Source organism: Aotus nancymaae, unplaced genomic scaffold, assembly GCF_030222135.1.
Source record: "Aotus nancymaae isolate 86718 unplaced genomic scaffold, 86718_ANA_hifiasm-v0.15.2.pri h1tg000057l, whole genome shotgun sequence".
Lineage (NCBI taxonomy): Eukaryota > Metazoa > Chordata > Mammalia > Primates > Aotidae > Aotus > Aotus nancymaae.
In genome coordinates, this window is record NW_026988471.1 from 53,332,358 (window position 1) to 53,352,437 (window position 20,080).

At 42.9% G+C, this 20,080-nt stretch overlaps 1 protein-coding gene across 2 annotated transcripts in view; it reads left to right on the forward strand.

Moving 5' to 3' along the window:
* The window catches only part of SPTBN1 (spectrin beta, non-erythrocytic 1), a 213,675-nt gene that overhangs the window by 52,166 nt on the left and 141,429 nt on the right, over positions 1–20,080 (forward strand). For both annotated transcript variants that reach the window (XM_021672858.2, XM_064364095.1), the window contains exon 2: positions 15,182–15,376. In XM_021672858.2, the coding sequence (XP_021528533.1) occupies positions 15,229–15,376 (148 nt within the window). In that variant the 5' untranslated portion in view covers positions 15,182–15,228. The remainder of the gene's footprint in view (positions 1–15,181; positions 15,377–20,080) is intronic.

Here is a 20,080-nt window from a genome sequence, read left to right on the forward strand (position 1 = left end):
TTGAAAATAAGCTTTTAAGCAGTCATGTGCAGACTTCTAATGGATTCCAGACTGTATAGACTGTATTGTTAAACAGTATTTAAAAAAAAAATTTTCTTTTCAGATTGATCAGGTTTAAACTAATTTTAGTAATAAAGCAGTGATCCCTAACCTTTTTGGCACCTGAGACTGGTTTTTATGGAAGACAGCTTTTCCAGTGACAGGTCATGGGGATGGTTTCAGGATGATTCAAGCACATTACATTTATTGTGCACTTTATTTCTATTATTATTACATTGTAATATATAATGGAATAATTCTGGCCAGACATAGTGGCTCACACCTGTAATCCCAGCATTTAGGGAGGCCGAAGTGGGCGAATCACCTGAGTGAGGTCAGGAGTTCAAGACCAGCCTGACCAACATGGTGAAACCCTGTCTCTACTAAAAATACAAAAATTAGCCAGGCATGGTGGCGCATGTCTATAATTCCAGCTAGAGATTGCAGAGGCTGAGGCAGGAGAACTTCTTGAACCCGGGAGGCAGAGGTTTCAGTGAACCAAGATTGTGCCACTGCACTCCAACTTGGGCGACAGAGCTAGACTCTGTCTCAAAAATAGTAATAATAGTAATTCTACAACTCACCATGATACAGACCTAGTGGGAACCCTGAGCTTGTTTTTCTGCAACTAGATGGTCCCATTGGGGGTGATGGGAGACAGTGACAGATCATCAGGCATTAGATTCTCATAAAGAGTGCACAACCTCGATCCTTCTCATGTGCAGTTCACAGTAGGGTTTGCGCTCCTATGAGAATCTAATGCCACCAGGAATCTGACAGGAGGCAGAGCTCAGACAGTAGATAATGCAAATGATGGGGAGCAGCTGTACCACGCCTGCTTGTCCATTGCTCATCTTCCGCTGTGTGGCCCGGGGGTTGCAGACCCCTCTGATAGAGGTTTGATCATGTTAAAAGGATAGTTACTGGAATGTTTTTTTCTAAAATTGCTCATCTCTTCCTTTCAAGTATTGTAGGCTAACCTTTACTCATTTTGTTTGTTTGAAAGGTTACAGATTTCTAAGTAAGTTTGAGAAATATTTACCAAGCATACAAAGGGGAAAGGCTTGCTGCTGCAGTGTTAACGCAGGCAATGGTAGTTATTTGAACAGCTCTTTGAGAAAATTTAATACAGTGTAAATCTCTGGAAATTTAGGTCGCCATGGCAGTCTAGGATTTAGGTTATTTTACACAGGGAAATGATCTTAAAATCGTCTGTTTAAAAATAAGTATGTTAAAAGCCAAATATCTGTGAGATTGTGAAATTGATTACTGTAATCCTATCCAAATATGACCCCTCATGGTTTATGACAGTTGAAAATAAATGTACAACTTATAAAGTTATAAACAAATGAATCTGATTGAAGAGAAGGTTGTTCCTGTCTAACAATGAGAATTTTACTGGGATCCAAAGTACGTACTATTTCAGTAGGAAGAAGCATTGTGTTTTAGAGTTAGATTACTGTGTGGCGACACTGCTCCTACCATCTGCGTTGCATTTCACAATTGTTTTTGAGCACCTGCTATGGCTTAGGTGCTATGCTGGGTACTAGTGGTTTAAAGCTGGGCATGGGGGCTTACGCCTATAATCCCAGCACTCTGGGAGGCTGAGGCAGGCAGATGACTTGAGCCCAGGAGAGCAGCCTAGGCAACATGGTGAAACCCTGTCTCTAAAAAAAGATACACAGATTAGCTAGGAGTGGTGGTGTGTGCCAGTGGTCCCAGCTACTGGAGAGGCTGAGGCCGTGGAGGCAGAGGTTGCAGTGAGCCAACATTGTACCACTGCACTCTACAAGAGGATGCTGGCCCTTGCAGAGCTTGTGGTGGGGGGTATATGTGTCTCACATATCACTTAGTATAGTGTTGCTTTTCAGTGCAATTTTACATATTTCTTTCATTCTCATTCCAGGTAATTGAGATATGCATTTCCACCTATTAGATTTATGGAGGATTTTGGCATTGTGTTGCTCTAGGAGAAGTCAACTTACAAATAAGAAGTGCTTTATTGTTCCTGTGTTGTTCAGGCACATGTGATACTGACTTAAGAAATTTCTCAACGAATAAGGCAGTGAAATGCCAAACTCACTGAAATTCAGGATAGGTATTTTGGCAGCAGCACCATTGGAACGATACTCTAATGTAATTTAAAACTATTTGGAAGTAAATGTAAGCAAATCGTTATTTATAGTGGCTTAGAAACCCCACATTAGCCATAAGACCATGGTGCTAGGTCTGTATTGAGTTAATAATTTCTATTTTTTAAATAATTTAGTCAACCAGAAGACATCAGTTAATTTCAGTTTTAATAACTCTTCTCTATATGTGGAACAGAAACAGGGATGGCCTTCAACTGCCATATATATGAAAATAGCTGTGTATTTATTTGGTAGGATTTAAAAAATATTTTAGTTGGTTCAAATTAGGTGATTTTGAAGCTTATAAATGAATGTTGGAAAAATTAGCCTTTCTCTCTAGATTTATCTACTTTTAACATTCAGCTGATTTTTCAAAATATTAGAACTTATAAAATTATATTTAGAATGTAGAGAGTATCATAGATAAGCAGAGAAGTAAGGTAAGGTACTTTAAAATTTTAATGTACGAATAGTAAAGGATACATTTCTATGCAGCATATAAAGAATTTTCTTGTCAGGGACTCAAAGAATCCATTTGCAACATCACTGTTCCTTGCGCTGTTTGCTCTGTAAATGGAGGAAGGTGAGGCGGATGCCATGTTTCTCTCCCATACTGTTTCTTGTTGTAGAGTGTATTCATGGTTATACCCCGTAATAATGATAAGTTCTTAAACCATGGTGATGAGATCTTTTTGGCAGAATGTTTTAAAATAAAAATGTATTTCCCATTAGTGAAATCTTTTAAAACAATTAATTTCCATTATAGTAAGGGTGAATTTTGCTCCCTCAAAGAGTAGAGCCTGGTTGAATTTGCCCATTAAGAAAAAAAAAAGTCTATTCGGCTGTGTTGTTTATAAAGCTAGAACCACCTTCCAGTGGCGTCTTCCATCTGTATAGGAAAGAGGTTTATCTCTGAATATTGAGAATGGAGGTTCATAATGGCATTTTAGCCTTTGAGTGTTGTAGGAAGAAGATGGCTAAATCTTCACTGCTCCTCTCAAGTACACACATTGGTTTTAGTGGGGAATAGCCACTCTGAGATTTTACGTCAGAGACATAATGAATGGAACCCGTGATATGTGATATTCTTAATTTTTTATTACAGAGAAATGTGCTCTTCACCTTTCTGAGGCTTTTTACAGTGTTTGAAACCACCATTGCAAAACTGTAACTGAGATAGTGAAAGAGATCTGTACTAACCACCATCTTGCCTCTAACCTCCAAGCAGTCCTTGTTCTTTCCTGGGCAAAGGCCAAACTAACTTTGGGAGGAACTTAGTTTATAGTTTAAAACAAAGATGATTACAAAACCCCCTTCTTGCCTGGGGACTAGATTGCCTTTGTAGGACTAACAAATTAGCCACAAAATTAGAAAATACGGGTTAGGAGTCATGCTGCTGGAGGCTGCAAGATTGTAAACCTCCCCAGAGTGCTCTTGGGGATAACACAAAAGGTAAGATGAGTGCCTGAGACATTTTGCAGACCCTGTACTCCATGGATCCACAGGCACCACCCAGATGGATGAACTGGCTTATCTGGTCCCGAGGCCCCCACCCAGGAACTGACTAAATACAAGAGGACAGCTTCAACTCCCTATTCCTCTCTGGCCCCACCAATCAGAACTCCCGATTCACTGGCCCCCCTACCCACCAGATTATCCTTAAAAACTTCAATCCCCGAATTCTTGGGGAGGCTGATTTAAGTAATAAAACTCTGATCTCCTGCATAGCCAACTCTATGTGAATAATTTCATTGCAATTCCCCTGTCTTGTTAAATAGGCTGTGTCTAGGCAGTGGGCAAGGTGAAACTGTTGGATGTTTACATCTTCATTTAAAGGAGATAAGCAGGCCGAGCACGGTGGCTCATGCCTGTAATCCTAGTACTTTGGGAGGCCGAGGTGGGTGGATCACCTAAGGTCAGGAGTTCAAGACTAGCCTGGCCATCATGGTGAAACCCTATCTTTTTAAAAAAAAAAAAAGGAGATAAGCATTTTTTTTCTTTAGTTTGGATAGTGTTTCTCATCATTTTTTTTATTATTCCCATCCCCCAGTCGGAATTTTTTATATTATTTATTTTTGAGACAGGGTCTTGCTCTGTCACCTAGGCTGTAGTGCTTTGGCGTGATCACAACTTGCTGCAGCCTCAGCCTCCCAGGCTCAGCCTGCTGAGTGGCTGGGACTACAAACATGTGCCACCACACTTGACTAGTTTTTAATTTTTTTGTAGAGATGGGCTCACTTTGTTGCCCATGCTGGTCTCAAACTCATGGTCCCAAGCGTTCCTCCTGCCTGGGCCTCCCAAAGCACTGGGATTACAGGTATGAGCCACTGCACCCAGTGTGACATTTTTTTCTCCTAATTGCTCACCCATGAAATTCTAATGCCATAGTTACATTGTATATCTATGCTTACATGAAAAAGAATACAATTTTTTGCCTCATACCCAAAATGAATTTTCATTCCTTTTGGGGGCAATATCACCCCCATTGTGTATGTACAAGCTAGGAGACCTAGCTGGTTGGGTAACTGCCCTAGGCCATAATTAGACTTTGATGGGGGTAATTTATTTCCTCATTTATTTAAGAACCTTGAGTCTTTTTGATATTTTTCTGACATGGACCACTATTAAAGGGTTCTTGCCTTAGAGGGTAGGCCATTTTGTACATTTAAAGCATGGGATTTGGAGTCGTACATACTTGGTTCAAGTCCTCTTGGTTTCTTCATTTTCTTGATTGTGTTCTTATTGTACAAGATTCAATAGTGATAAAGATATTATGACAAAAACATCATAGCTGTGTGACTTGATTGTTTAGCTCTTGGGGCCCCACTTTCCATGTTTTTGTTAATTATGATTGAAAATAGAAAATAAGTTGACTGAAACTTCAAATATGGCAGTAGTCCTAATAAATGCAAATGGATTATGCTTGCCAGCTGAATGACAGAGACTCCTGTAGTAGATTGAAACAAAGAGAGGCATACCTAAAAACAAAATGACTCTAGAAGTGTGAACTCAAAATGTCTGAGATAGGTCTCAGTCGATTTAGAAGGTTTATTTTTCAAGGTTAGGGAGGCCCTGGTGGCATGTGTGCTCAAGGTGGTCAGGGTACAGCTCGCTTTTATACATTTTAGGGAGACACAATACATCGATCAATACGTCAGATATACATTGGTTCGATCTGGAAGGGCGGGATGGGGGAGTCTTCCAGGTCATAGGAAGATTTAAAATTTTTCTGATGGCAATTGGTTGAAAGAGTTATTATCAGTAGAAAGGAATGTCTGGGTTACCATAAGGGGTTGTGGATACCTAGGTTTTATCATGCAGATGAAGCCTCCAAGTAGCAGATTTCAGAGATAACAGACTATGAGTATTTCTTATCCGACTTAAGGTCTGTGTTGATGTGAACACTGGAAGAGTGTAATGAGCCATGTCAAATCTCCTCTTCCATCATGGCCTGAAAAAGATTTTCAGGTAATTCTGGATGCTGGAGGTGGAGGATAGTGAGGCATGTCCAACCCTCCCTTCCATCATGGCGTGAAAGAGATTTTCAGGTATCGCACTGGGATGCCCTTGGCCAAGAGGAGGGGTCCATTCTGATGGTTGGGGGCCTTAGAATTTTATTTTTGGTTTACAGAGAGTTTGAAATAATGGGTTAGGAAAATACATACTGCTGGGCGCAGTGGCTCAACGCCTGTTATCCCAGCACTTTGGGAGGCCAAGGCAGGTGGATCATCTGAGGTCGGGAGTTTGAAACCAGTCTGACCAACATGGAGACTCCCTGTCTCTATTGAAAATACAAAATTAGCCAGGCATGGTAGCGCATGCCTGTAATCCCAGCTACTCAGGAGGCTGAGACAAGAGAATTGCTTGAACCCGGGAGGTGTAGGTGAGTGGAGATTGCGCCATTGCACTCCAGCCTGGGCAACGAGCAAAACTCCGTCTCAAAAAAAAAAAAAATGCCAGGTAAATATTACTATCAATCAAAATAGAGTTCATATGTTAATAGGGATAAAGCAATATTTCATAATGTTAACAGCTCACCAAGAAGATAAAATAATCATGATCTTGTAACATACTCAGGGAATGAGAAAGAAAATCTGATAATCATAGTGGGAAATATTACTATACTCTGTCACTGATAAATAAAATAGACAAAAGTTAGTATAGCTATAGATTATTTGAAGTTCAAAATAGTTTATTAACAAGAATTTAGTGATTTAATAATTATTAGTAGGTCTCAGAGACCTTTTTCCTCTCAGTATGGTCTGATGGTCTGATTTTGTGAATTTTGGCTTAACTGTATACAGCTATATCGGGCCCTTTTTTTTTGGAGAAGGGGTCTTGCTCTGTTGCCCAGATTGGAGTGCAGTGGCACGATCTCAGCTCACTGCAACCTCCACCTCCCGGGTTCAAGCAATTCTTCTGCCTCAGCCTCCTGAGTAGCTGGGATTATAGGTGCCTGCCACCACACCTGGCTAATGTTTGTATTTTCAGTAGAGATGGGGTTTCACCATGTTGGTCAGGCTGGTCTTGAACTGCTGACCTCGTGATCTGCCCACCTTGACCTCCCAAGGTGCTGGGATTACAGGTGTGAGCCACTGCACCTAGCTTTTTTCTTTTTCTTTTTTTATTACAGTTGATGTGTTCCTGTAAAGCTGCAGTACACATCAGCTTTTTTTTTTTTTTTTTGAGATGGAGTTTTGCTCTTGTTACCCAGGCTGGAGTGCAATGGTGCGATCTCGGCTCACCGCAACCTCTGCCTCCTGGGTTCAGGCAATTCTCCTGCCTCAGCCTCCTGAGTAGCTGGTTTTACAGGCAAGCGCCACCATGCCCAGCTAATTTTTTGTGTTTTTAGTAGACACGGGGTTTCACCATGTTGACCAGGATGGTCTCGATCTCTTGACCTCGTGATCCACCCGCCTCGGCCTCCCAAAGTGCTGGGATTACAGGTGTGAGCCACCGCGCCCGGCCACTGGATTGTTTTAAAAGTGAAGGCTACTTTTATAATGGACATTGTATGCTTGTGACTTTCCTTGTGTTGTGAATTATCATGCTGTAACTTTTCATGTGTGTCTTTGTATTTATGAGCAGAGAACTCTGAATGTTTGGGATGGAATCTTGGTCCCTTTTTGGCACTAGCCCCACGAACCTGAGTAACAGTAGTTCAGCCAGTTATTAAGAAACAGTGGTTTCTTGCAGATGCTCCTTTTTGGCAACTGAACAGTTGAGATAGTTGTAGCCAAATTCTCAGACACGCAGTTTGCACAGTTTGGTACCTTCAGTGTCCTTAGAAGGACTTTTTAAAGATGGCATACCAGCATCCGGTGTACACTTTTTCAAGTCTTTTGTGAATAAAGTGGGAGGGTTTTAAGTGTTTGCAGAACATTTGGGTCTATGAATTCTACCAAAGTAATTGTTACATAGTTTTCTTCCTCGAAAATGATTAGCAAATGTTGGTCACCTTCTTCATTTTAATTTATTTCAGCCTTTAATTAAGATAGAGTATTAAGGAAGTGTGTGTATATGTGTGTGTGCATGTGTGTAGTGCCAATGAAAAGTCCTTGTATGAGAATATTTGTTGCTTTACTCTCTGAAATCTGAGTAGTTCAGACAAAAAAAATTTTTTACAAATTAAAAAGGGAAATCTAAATTTTTTTGTGTGCATGGAGAAGCACCTTATTAAATATGCACTCATTCATTAGTAGCCTATTTAAAAAATGTGACTTCCTTGAAAGCAGAGTGTCTACCAGATCTATGTAAGTCGGAAGAGTATATGTTTCAGACTTTGTGACTGATGGAGATCGTACCAGAGTGGCAGCTTCAGCTGTCTTTGCCCATGCTCTCACCTCCCAACCCTCCCTCTGCCACCCGCCCAGGCAGCCCATTCACAAACAAATAATTAGCAAGCGCCTAATGTTACCAGGCACCCTGCTATGAGTTCTAAAGACAGAGTGATGGGGACATGACCTCAAGAGGCCATGGCTTATTGATGATAAGTAAATAGAAGGTTTGTAATTATGAAGCAGTCTTAGAAATGATAGGTCAGAGGTGCATAAGGTGTCAGAGGGAGTGTATGTGGGTACTATCTAAGGCTGTCTAATTCAGACCAGATGGTGGTGGTGGTGAGTGATTTGAGGAGACTTCCTGGATGTAGTGATAACTGAGCTAGGATTTGGGGAAAGAGTCAAGAGCTGTTCCAAGTGATAGGTTTGAAGCTGAGACAAGAACATGATTCTTCTCTCTTAGGAGCTGCAAGAGCTTAGGACATGGATAGTGGGACCAGGCTAGAGAGATGAGCAGGGTCCTCATGGAGAGTCTCATTTTCTCTCCTAAGGGTTCTCGGCATTATTCTCAGCATCGGGAGCCATTGGGAGATTGTAGTCGGGGATAAAATGACTGGAATTACATTTTAGCATGGTCCTTCTGGTAGCATTGTAGGGGATGGATTCAGGGTTACAATGAGAGATGAGGAGCTGGAATGAGAAACTACTGCTGGAACTAACTCATGAGATTTTCAGGAGGTACAAGCAACCTTAGGGCCACCCTGTGGAGGGAGAGGGAGAAATGAAAGGTGACTGCAAGGTGTCTGGCTGGGGCAGCTGGAAGAAGCGGGTGTGCCATTCAGTGAGGGGTAGTGGAGGAGACACAGGGCGCAGAGGTGGGGGCCGTGAGTTTGGTGTTAGGCCGAGTTAGTGATTATTAGGAGACACCTGCACCTTGCTGTCCAGGGAGATGTCAGCACCGGGTAACTCGCACAGACAGGGAAGTGGGTGATGTCACCAAGGGAGATTTTGTAGAGTAACAGAAGAGGGCGCTGGAGAGTAGCCTGGGAATCACTGTTTTTTCCTAGAACAAAAACCTATCTGGTACCTGTGGCGACTTAGAAAATAGATGTGGCATCTGGGGAAGTAAAAGAACAGATTAAAGTATTTCCCCTCTGGGCTGTGTCAAGTATTGACTTTATGAATTTTAATCAATATAGTGGAGAATAAATAGAATAGTCCTAAAACCTGGAATGGTAACATTCCAATTCTTTCCTAATGGTTATAACCTGTGGTAGCTCATGCCACAGCTGTAGGAAACTCTTTGCCTCACAGGTTCAGGATAGTAGTTTCCACATCCATTTCTGCCTTGGTCCACCTGTTTGAAGAAATGAATTTAGTGTCTGCTTATTGAAGCAGAAAATAATAAAGCCTCTGGAATTTCTGTGCATCTTATGGAAAATTCCAGTTCATAGGACACGGGATTAGACAAGAGTACTTTGAGAGGGAGGATCTTGGCTTTTCTACATAGGCCTTGTTTTTATACACATACATACACACACACACACACACACACACACACAGACACACACACACACATTCCACCCCACCCCACAATGGAGAAGAGCGGGGAAAGTAGATAGGCACTTGGAACTATCTTCTTGAAACCTAGTCACAAAGAACATGGGCATTACCCCAGTCACACGCAGGGTATTACTGTTTTTATTCATTCAGAAGTTATTTAATGTGCTCCTACTGTGGTGATTAAGTCCAGTAGAATCCAGGCTCTCACTCTGCTAGTAGAGGGGTGAGGGCCTTTCTCTTCGAGGGGAGATGATTCCCTTTTCTTGTATCGGCCGTTTATAGTCCTTTCCCGTTTTCCTAATGGTGGAAGCACCAGGCAGAGTTCCAAGATGGTCAAGCCTTCCTTCTCTTCCTAATCTTCCCACAGCTATATAAGAAGTACAGATGACTTCATAGCCCATGGAGGCATGGCCAATAGCACTTCTTTTTTTTTTTTTTTTTGAGACGGAGTTTCGCTCTTGTTACCCAGGCTGGAGTGCAATGGCGCAATCTCGGCTCACCGCAACCTCTGCCTCCTGGGTTCAAGCAATTCTCCTGCCTCAGCCTCCTGAGTAGCTGGGATTACAGGCACGCGCCACTGTGCCCAGCTAATTTTTTGTATTTTTAGTAGAGACGGGGTTTCACCATGCTGACCAGGATGGTCTCGATCTCTTGACCTCATGATCCACCCGCCTCAGCCTCCCAAAGTGCTGGGATTACAGGCGTGAGCCACCGCGCCCGGCAATAGCACTTCTTAGATAACCTGCTGGGACCCCTGTATGTGTGATATAAACTGTCCTCACAGCTGGCCCCGTCCCATGTGGAAGTGGGTTAGAGGATAATGATGTTTATAGCATGCTGGAGTTTGGAGTCCCCATGCCATGGGCACACTCTTCCATACTCTTGCCCTGACTTGACTTCTTTACCCTCAGGTCACTCTAGAGTGCCTAGAAGGGGACCTTTTCATGATGGCTGGAAGTGATGGGTATTTTGCCTTGAAATTGCCCTGAAAATAATAAATGAGTTTTATCACTGTAAATAGTGTTGTCTTTGGACAAAGGACATTGTCTTTGGACAGATGGAGAATATTGAAGAAAAAAGATGTCTCTAGTATCAAATTCTAGACAATTGAGCTGGGTGCGGCGGCTCATGTCTGTAATCCCAGCACTTTGGGAGGCTGAGGTGAGTGGATCACCTGAGGTCAGGAGTTCGAGACCAGCCCGGCCAACATAGTGAAACCCCGTCTCTACTAAAAATACAAAAATTAGCTGGGCGTGGTGGCAGCCACCTGTAATCCCAGCTACTAGGAGACTGAGGCAGGAAAATCACTTGAACTCAGGAGGCGGAGCTTGCAGTGAGCCGAGATTATGCCATTGTACTCCGGCCTAGGGAACAAGAGCGAAACTCTGTCTCAAAACAAACAAACAAAAAACCCTGTCTCAAATTCTAGACACTTGAGTGAAACAGTTGAATCAAAAGAATAACTGAGAGCATTGCCTCTTTTTTTTTTTTTCTTGAGACAGGTCTCACTCTGTTGCTTGGGCTAGAGTGTGGTGGCACGATCATGGCTCCCTGTATCCTCGATCTCTTGGGCTCACGTGATCTTCCCACCTCAGCCTCCCAAGTAGCTGGGACTACAGGCATGTGCCATCATGCCTGGCTAATTTTTGTATTTTTTGTAGAGACAGTGAAGAAGGGTGAGGATGGCACCTTACCATCTTGCCCAGGCTGGTCTCAAACTCCTGGGCTTCCCAAATTGTTGGAATTACAAATGTGAGCCACTGTGCCTAGCTGATATATATATATAGTACACAGACCAATGGATACTTTGGATACTTCCCATTCACCTTTCTGGGTTTTTTGTTTTTTCTGAGAGAGGGTCTGGCTGTGTCACCTAGGCTGGAGTGCAGTGGCACAATCATGGTTCACTGCAACCTCCACCTCCTGGGCTCAAGTGATCCTCCTACCTCAGCCTCCCAAGTAGCTGGGACCACAGGCACACACCCCCACACCTGGCTATTTTTTAATTTTTATTTTTGTAGAGATGGGGGTCTCACTGTGTTGTGCAGGCTGGTCTTGAACTCCTGGGCTCAAGTGATCCGCCTGCCTTGGCCTCCCAAAGTGCTGGAAGTACAGGCATAAGCCACCACTCCTGGCTTAACCTTTCTGTTTCAAGGAACAATAGCAGTATTTTTAAGGAACACCATTAAGAAAGAACATTAGGGAAAACAGGACTTTAGTTGTCTGAATGACTCATTTTAAGCTTAAGACAAGGATTAACACTTATTTATTAAGTAATCTGTGGGCTGGGCAAGGTGGCTCATGCCTGTAATCCCAGTACTTTGGGAGGCCAAGGCCGGTGAATCACCTGAGGTCAGGAGTTTGAGACTAGTCTGGCCAACATGCTGAAACCCTGCCTCTACTAAAAATAAAAAATTAGCCAGGCGTAGTGGCACGTGCCTTTAATCTACATCAGTTACTCAGGAGGTTGAGGCAGGAGAATTGAACCTGAGAAGTGGAGGTTCCAGTGAGCCGAGATTGAGCCAGTGCACAAAAAAAAAAAAAAAAAAGGAAATCTATGGAAAGCAGTTAGTGGTTCAGTGGGAGAAAGAGAGATTCCCAGGTCGGGGCAGGGCCAGGAGCAGGGCCAGAGCCAGGCTGGGCACGATGGATGTTGCAGCACAGGTACAGCTAGCTGCCCTGGAGGCTTCTTCTCATTGGTCAGCAGGTGGCACCAAATAGCCAAAACTTATCTGGGGTGAGGCATGCCTTGCTTGGGTTTCACCTTGGATTGGGTTGTGTTAAATTTTACTCTCTGAACTTACAGAATTTGGGATTAATAGCACTTTCACATTTTCTCCCTAGAGATAGAATCCTCCAAGGTTGAATTTTATAAAAGTCTTTGATACTGATAACAGTCATGAAAGTTAACTATTCAAGGTCAGATGATTGCATGATAATATTAATTTTCTTTCTTTTTTGGAAGAGGTTATGACTTTGAATATTAAATGCCACTCTAAGATCATTCAATAGAATATACTTACTGGATTAGGTTTCTGAAATGTTTGTGTTTTTATGAAAGCCTGTAAATATATTGCTAATGTAGGTGTGAAAACTAATCTACCCATTAATGTACTATTGGGATCGAGTATGTCTATCTGATGAGAATCGAGGATTTTACTTCCATTCAGAATTTGTCTCTTAGAGCAGAGATGGGTGACAATTTGAGTCACAGATGTTGTGGCTCAGTTGTAAGGTGGATTCGGTGCTTCCTCAGGAACATGTGGGATGTGTTGGTGATGTTCTTGGATAGCATGTGAGAAAACAGCTCATGACAAAAGAGCAGGCAGTTGTGTGCTTGTGCCACCGAATAGTCTACTATTTAAGGAGCAGTTCATTTGTTTCAGCTTATTTACCATGGAAACTTGGTTGCGTGTGGCATGTGTGGTTATGTGCTGGAATTTTAAAACTGCGTTTCAAGCACAGTAAATGTTTCTTTTCTGCGTATATGGCTTTGTATATTTTTTGTGTGGTGGCATATGTAGTGCAGAGGAAGCGTCTCTTGAATGATCCTTTGCTGGTGCTGAGTGGTATGTATCTGGCTTGGTTAGCACACAGGCTGTGGTGAGGAGGTCTGCTGACTCTGGCCCAGGGTACATCGTGGTGCTCACTGAACAAGGCTTTCACTAAATGAAGCATCCAGGTACAAAAAACCTTACAGGAAATTTTTGAGTTTTAAGATGTTGATAATAGATATCTTTTTTCTTGGGATATCTTCATACCACTTTAAAATAAAAAGGGGGTTGTCTTTTCCCCCTTCTTCTTATATTTGCAGATTTTTTTTTTCTTGAGACGGAATCTTGCTCTGTTGCCCAGGCCGGAGTGCAATGGCTCGATCCTGGCTCACTGCAACCTCCGCCTCCTGGGTTCGAGCAATTCTCCCACGTCAGCCTCCCGAAAGCTTGGATTACAGGCATGCACCACCATGCCAGCTAATTTTTGTATTTTTAGGAGAGACAGGGTTTCGCCATGTTGGCCAGGCTGGTCTCAAACTCCTGACCTCAGGTGATCCACCTGCCTTGGCCTCCCAAAGTGCTGGGATTACAGGCGTGAGCCACCAGGTTGGGCCATATTTGCAGATTAACAGTTTACTTAGATAGCTTTGTATGCCTGACTGAGCCTGAGTCCCTGAAGTACAATTTAAAATATGCAGGAATTTAACCCCCCTCTAGGCATCAAGCATAGCAGTAGCTCAGTTCCTCAGTGCCTTGGGTCTAGTTAGTTCTCCCTCCAAAGCACATCCACCTTCTAACCACCCCAACTTCGCCACCCCCAAGGCTGCACTGCCATCATCTCTGGAGCAGCCTCCCAAGTGGCCACTGCTTCCATTATTGCCACCTAGAATCTATTTTCCCCGCAGCCCCCGAAAGAATCTTTTACAGATACACTCAAGGGTAGTGTCAGTTATTAGCTTAAAAGTCTGCAGTTGCTTCCTGTCACACTTGGGCTCACCCACCTTCCTCCCCAGCTTCATCTCTAAGTTTCTCCACTGCCCACCAGACTCAGCCACATCGAAGTCGTGGTTGCTCCCGCATGTCAAGCTGTTTCGTTTGCCTGAAACACTATTCTTGATCTGTGTGTGACCCATTCCTCTTGACATTGAGTTCTCAGTTTCAGTACCCATTCAGAGAGGCCTTCCCTGATCACCAGTTCTAAAAATAGTCACTCTCTATCACATGACTCTGCTGTCATTTTTTTTTTTTCTTTAAACTTTCTTGCCTGTTCTTGTGAGCTTTTTGTCTAGCTCCTACTACTAGGATATAAGCTTCCCTAGAGCCAGGTCCTTGCTGTATTCGTTTTTATCCCTAGCATCTGGTACAGCACAGAGTATGTAGTAAGTCTTCACTGTATTTTGGTTCAATGAGTGAATAATAGCTGTATTCAAGGGAGAAGCTATGTTTAAAGCTCATCAGCTCAGGATAAAGAATTGCAATCATTTATTGAGCATCTGCTGTGCACTGGTACTGTTCTTGGGTGCCATGTACTTACATCTTAATTTTTTTGCCGGGGGGGTACGGAGTTTCGCTCTTGTTGCCCAGGTTGGAGTGCAATGGCGTGGTCTTGGCTCACCACAACCTCTGCCTCCAGGGTTCAAGCTATCTCCCTGCCTCAGTTCCTCCAGTAGCTGGGATTATAGGTGCGTGCCATCAAGCCCAGCTAATTTTTTGTATTTTTAGTAGAGGCAGAATTTCACTATGTTGGCCAGGCTGGTTTTGGACTCCCAAGTTCGGGAGTTCACTCACCTTGGTCTCCCAGAAGTGCTGGGATTACAGGCATGAGCCACTGTGCTCGGCTCTCCGATAACATTTTTAAAGTACAGAGTTCAAACTTTAGAAAGAAGAAACCCATCATTTGGGGGGCATCCATCGTCTCATTCAGTCCTTTCTACAACCTCTAAAGTATCTTCTCTGTTTAACAGTTGGGGAAACTGAGGCTTAGAGATACTGAGTAACTTGGCTAAGGTCACCCACCTATTATAGACAGTGCTAAAATCCGAAACCCACTTTGCTCCAGAAGACCTATTCTTGGCAAGCACTGTTTTATTTTCTACTCACTTTTATCCCAGTAGATTTCGTGGGGACTATATACACTTTAGACTCTAAATGTTTTTCCTTTTCTTTTTCATAGAACTCTAAGAAGGAGCTGATGTGGAGAAGCAGCTGAGACAGTTCAAGATGACGACCACAGTAGCCACAGACTATGACAACATTGAGATCCAGCAGCAGTACAGTGATGTCAACAACCGCTGGGACGTCGATGACTGGGACAATGAGAACAGCTCTGCGCGGCTCTTTGAGCGGTCCCGCATCAAGGCTCTGGCAGGTGAGTCTCCTTCATGCCTGTCATAGAGGCCCAGGATGCCTAAGATCAGGATGCCCCTTAAAACCATCCACCCTGTTCCCATGACGCTGTCCTGTTTGAAGGTTGTCTCACCTCTTCTTAAATGTGTTCTGTGAGAGCCAGCTGACCATTTTGTAAGGTGTAGTCAGTTCCACATTTGGAGAGCTGACAACTCTAATGGCCAAAATTATTCAGAGCACAGAGTGTCATTTATAGCAATTCAAGAAGAGCTGCCGTGTTTGTAAGAGTTCTTCTGTTTTTGACAAATCTTAACATTTCAAAATATCGAGACATACTATTCCTTAGACTCAAAAGTATATAAATTAACTTGTGTACTTAGTGCCTGTGACACATTAACTGGTCTGACTGGTACCAAGGTGGGTTAGTATCACATGCATGGATTTTAAATCTGAAAAGCAATAGCTTAATCTGGTAGAGGCACATTTAATACAGTAACAGGTAAGTTTGCCATTGGTTCATTAGTTTGTGGAACATGTCCTTACTTTGTGATTTCTCATTCCCTTGTTGCTGATGAACACTCAGAGCACACTTTGTCCATGGCCCTGGTGGGGGCGGGGGTGTTTTACCCTCAAATTGCCCTGAAAATCAGGAAAGGGTTCCCTGGCTCTGAAAACTCAGCTGTACTGAGTATATGTAAACCAAGGATCAAAATGGAGTTTATTCAAGGTCCTACATCTGTACTTTGAGATTTCAAATGAAATTTTTATTCCAAATGAGAAAAGTGGGTTTATGATTTTTTTCCTAATGTCTTCAATTGTGATAAGTAAAAGTCATGACTGGAGCAGGTACGTTTACTGTTAATTCCATAACTCATGTTTTTGTTGCCTTTATCATGGATCTGATTATGAAGCATGCATCATTTAGAATCATCTTGATTGTGGACAAAGGAAACCTAACCCAGAGTGGTTTAAGTGACAAGGAGGTTTTATTGGTCACACAGTAGGCAAATTCAGTCTTTAAGCAGGACTTACTCCTGGACTTAAATAGTGTGACCAGGATTGAGTTTCTTTCTCTCTACTCTTTGGCTTTATTGCTAGTGCAGGCTCTGTTCACAAGCAGCCTCTATCCTATAGTCCTAAGATAACTGCCCCAGGCCCCCCTAGGTCTATGGACATCCAGCAGAAAAGAGGATGCTTTTCTACTTTCCATGGCCCTGGTATCAGTCTCACTGGCGTGATTCATCATGACTTGGGTCATGTGCCTCTCCTGCTGGAGTTGGAGAATCTCATGTGCTCGTTGACTTCTAAACAGGATGCACCCCTTAGGCTAGTGAAAGTTTGGTCGGTTTGAGCCAAACAAGTTGGCTAGAAAGATTGGAATATAAGAGGAAAGAGGAAGAGGAGAATGGATGTTATGGGGAGACAGCTTAACTATGTGCTAAAAAAAACTGTTCAGCTGCCTTAGGAAAATGTGTCTCTTGAGTGGTGGTGATTTAAAGACCTTTCTTGAGCTTGCCTGCGTGAATGATTAATCAGTCACTCTAAACTTGGGGCTTCATTATCATTCATTAACATGGAACTTTATGGAAATCATGACCCTGGCTTGTGCTGGTAGAGTGATTTGTATTTTAATCTCTCAACTCTTTTTCTTGAATCTTCATTTGAGTCTTTAGACCAGTCTGGTAGTGGTGGCCAGTTGCCTTTGATCATGAATCCTTTACTTTCTGATTCCAGGCTATATATTACCTCCTTTTTTTTTTTTTGAGATGGAGTTTCGCACTGTCGCCTGGGCTGTAATGGAGCAATCTGGGCTCACTGCAACCTCTGCCTCCTGGGTTCAAGCAATTCTCCTTGCCTCAGCCTCCCAAGTAGCTGGGATTACAGGCTTCCGCCACCATGCCTGGCTAATTTTTTTCTATTTTTAGTAGAGACAGGGTTTCACTATGTTAGCCAGCCTGGTCTAGAACTCCTGACCTCTTGATCTGCCCGCCTCGACCTCCCAAAGTGCTTGGATTACAGGTGTGCGCCACCGCGCCAGGCTGTATTATCTCCTTTTTAAAAGACCGTTTTGTTTTCATACTACAGAACAGTTCCTTGTTCTTTGCATGTGGCCTTTCCTACAGTTTGAGAGGAGAGCCTCCAGCTGTTCTTAGTATCCATCATTTGTCTTAACCTTTCTAGGCTGTTTATCTAGGTCCCTTAATAACTGTAGTCATAATAATAGCAAGCACTCAATATGGTGCTTACTGTGTGCCAGGCACTGTGGGAAATGCCTGCATATATTAACAGTTAATCCTGTAACAATCATATGAGAGAGATTATTACTGTCTACATTGTATAGATGATAAAACAGGTTCCAGAGAGATTAAGTATTTTGCCCAAGGGCATACTGCTGCTAAGTGGCTGAAGGCATACTGACTCTGCAGTGTATACTCTTTGTCAATATTCAGTTAAAAAAAAAAAAAAGATTTAAAGCTCATTGGTAGAGAGTATTGCTAGTGAGGACATTCAAACATGTTGAAAAGATCTTTGGAATTCTCAGGAAGCATCTGTGGGGTTTGAAGCAACCATGAGGAACCGTGGCAAGGTACTGAAAAGGAAAGGTGCTGTTTCCAGGTTAAATGATATTGGGGTGGGAGGAATTGCATTCAGTGCATTTACAAGATACCAGGAAAACCATCTGTTGGAGGAAGGTAATGAAGGAAATTATCTTACTTATCCTACTTATTCTCTTATTTTTCCTATTCTTTGGAACAGAAAAATCTCTGAGCCCACTCAAAAACTATATGTGGATAGCAGGAGTTACAGAACAATCCAGCAGTGTCTAGAATAGAACCGTGGTTTGAAAAGTGGAGGGATTTTTAAAGCATGGAATGCTGGGCCCACCCCTAAAGTTTCTGATTCAATAGGCCTTGGCGGGGAGGGGTGATCATTTGCCTATCCAGCAGGCCAGGTGATGCCCTGGCTTGGAGATCACATTTGTGACTGATTCCAGAGTACTGATGGTCATCTGGTCCTCTTCCTTCAGTGTATGAGACCATTTCATCTGGACCCAGCTAAAGTCTAGAAGAAACAAAGTTTCAAACCAGACAGAATTACCTTAAGGATACACCTGATGTGGGAGTAGTGTGGAAGGCTAACCACTTGACTTTGAGAAAAGGGAGCTATCTTCCTGTCCCTTACAGGGGAGTGATGTAGTGATAGGCCCAACAGGAGGGAGTGCTGTTGTGTGGTTTCTGCTGAATATGCATGTTCTAATGTGAGAAATCTTTGCTTAGAGCCATAAAAATATACATATCACGTTTCCTGTGTCCCTGTAGGGCTTTCAGTAGATATAATCTAATCCAGGCTTCAGTCAGAATTCTGAGGCAGATTTACAAAAGATGCAGGAATTCATCTTTTAATGGTGCAGTTCAACTTGTACTGATGGTGGAACCACCACCTGTGCCCTTTACTAAGCTGCTTTCCAGGTTTATGTATCTAAGGAAATAGGGTGAGGTAAACTGCTTGTTACTAATTTTCACCCAATTGACAGACATTTCCTATTATTAGGTTGTTATATTTATATATATATTCTTCCTGTGAGTCATAAAAACCATTTTTTAAATAACTTTTACTCTACATATCTTCATCTTATTCACCCTCAGGAATTGCTTTTAATTCAATGCAGTATAATAAGAAATATATTTGGTCTTTGTTCTGGGTTCCCGGCATAGAGCTCCTGAAACCCATGGAGTCTCCTGAGTGATGGGAGTGTCTTTTGTTACCCATAAGTGCCCCTTTTCTCACACCTGAGTTTGTGCTAATTCCTTGACTTTGGTGGGGATAGTCTCCCACCCCTAGCTAGCCTCAGGATGATGCTTTGCACCCAAGACAGAGTGATTAGAGGATTGGAATTTTCAGCACCACACACTCATCTCTGGGGAGGTGGTGCGGAGAGGGTGGGGTCCCCTGAGAGGACATGGAATCCCCACCCCACGCCACCCCAGTACCTTGCCCTATGCACTTTTTCATTTGACTATTCCTGAGTTGTAGCCTTTATAATAAATTGGTAAACATAAAGGGGAAAATGTTTTCCTGAGTTCTGTGAGTTGTTCTAGCATATTATTGAACCCAATATTATTATTGGGAACCCCTGAATTTATAGCCCGTGGCCTGGGACTTGTAATGGCATGTGATTTGGGGGCAGTCTTGTGGGACCAAGACCTTTATCCTACGGGATTTTTTTTTTCAAAGATGGGGTTTCACCATATTGGTCAGGCTGGTCTCAAACTTCTGACCTCAGGTGATCCTCCTGCCTCAGCCTCCCAAAGTGCTGGGATTACAGGTGTGAGCCACCATGCCCGGCTTATCCTATGGGATTTGACAATAATGGCAGGTAGATGGTGTCAGAATTGGATAGAATTGTAGCATACCCAATTGGTATTGGGGAATCAGACTTCTAAGATATTTCGCAGGGGAATTAGCATCTCTGGTATAGTATGCGGCATGTCGGCTGGTTTTCTTGCTTGTTTGTTTAGAGTCTTTCCGTGTTGCCCAGGCTGCAGTACAGTGGTACAATCATAGCTCACTACAGCCTTGAATTCCTGATCTCCAGTGATCCTCCTGCCTCAGCCTCTCCAGTTATATAGCTGGGACTATAAGTGTGTGCCACGAAGCCTGGCTATATCAGTTTTTTTTCAAATGTAGAAATTAGGCCTGTGATCACTTGTCAGGTACCAGCTTA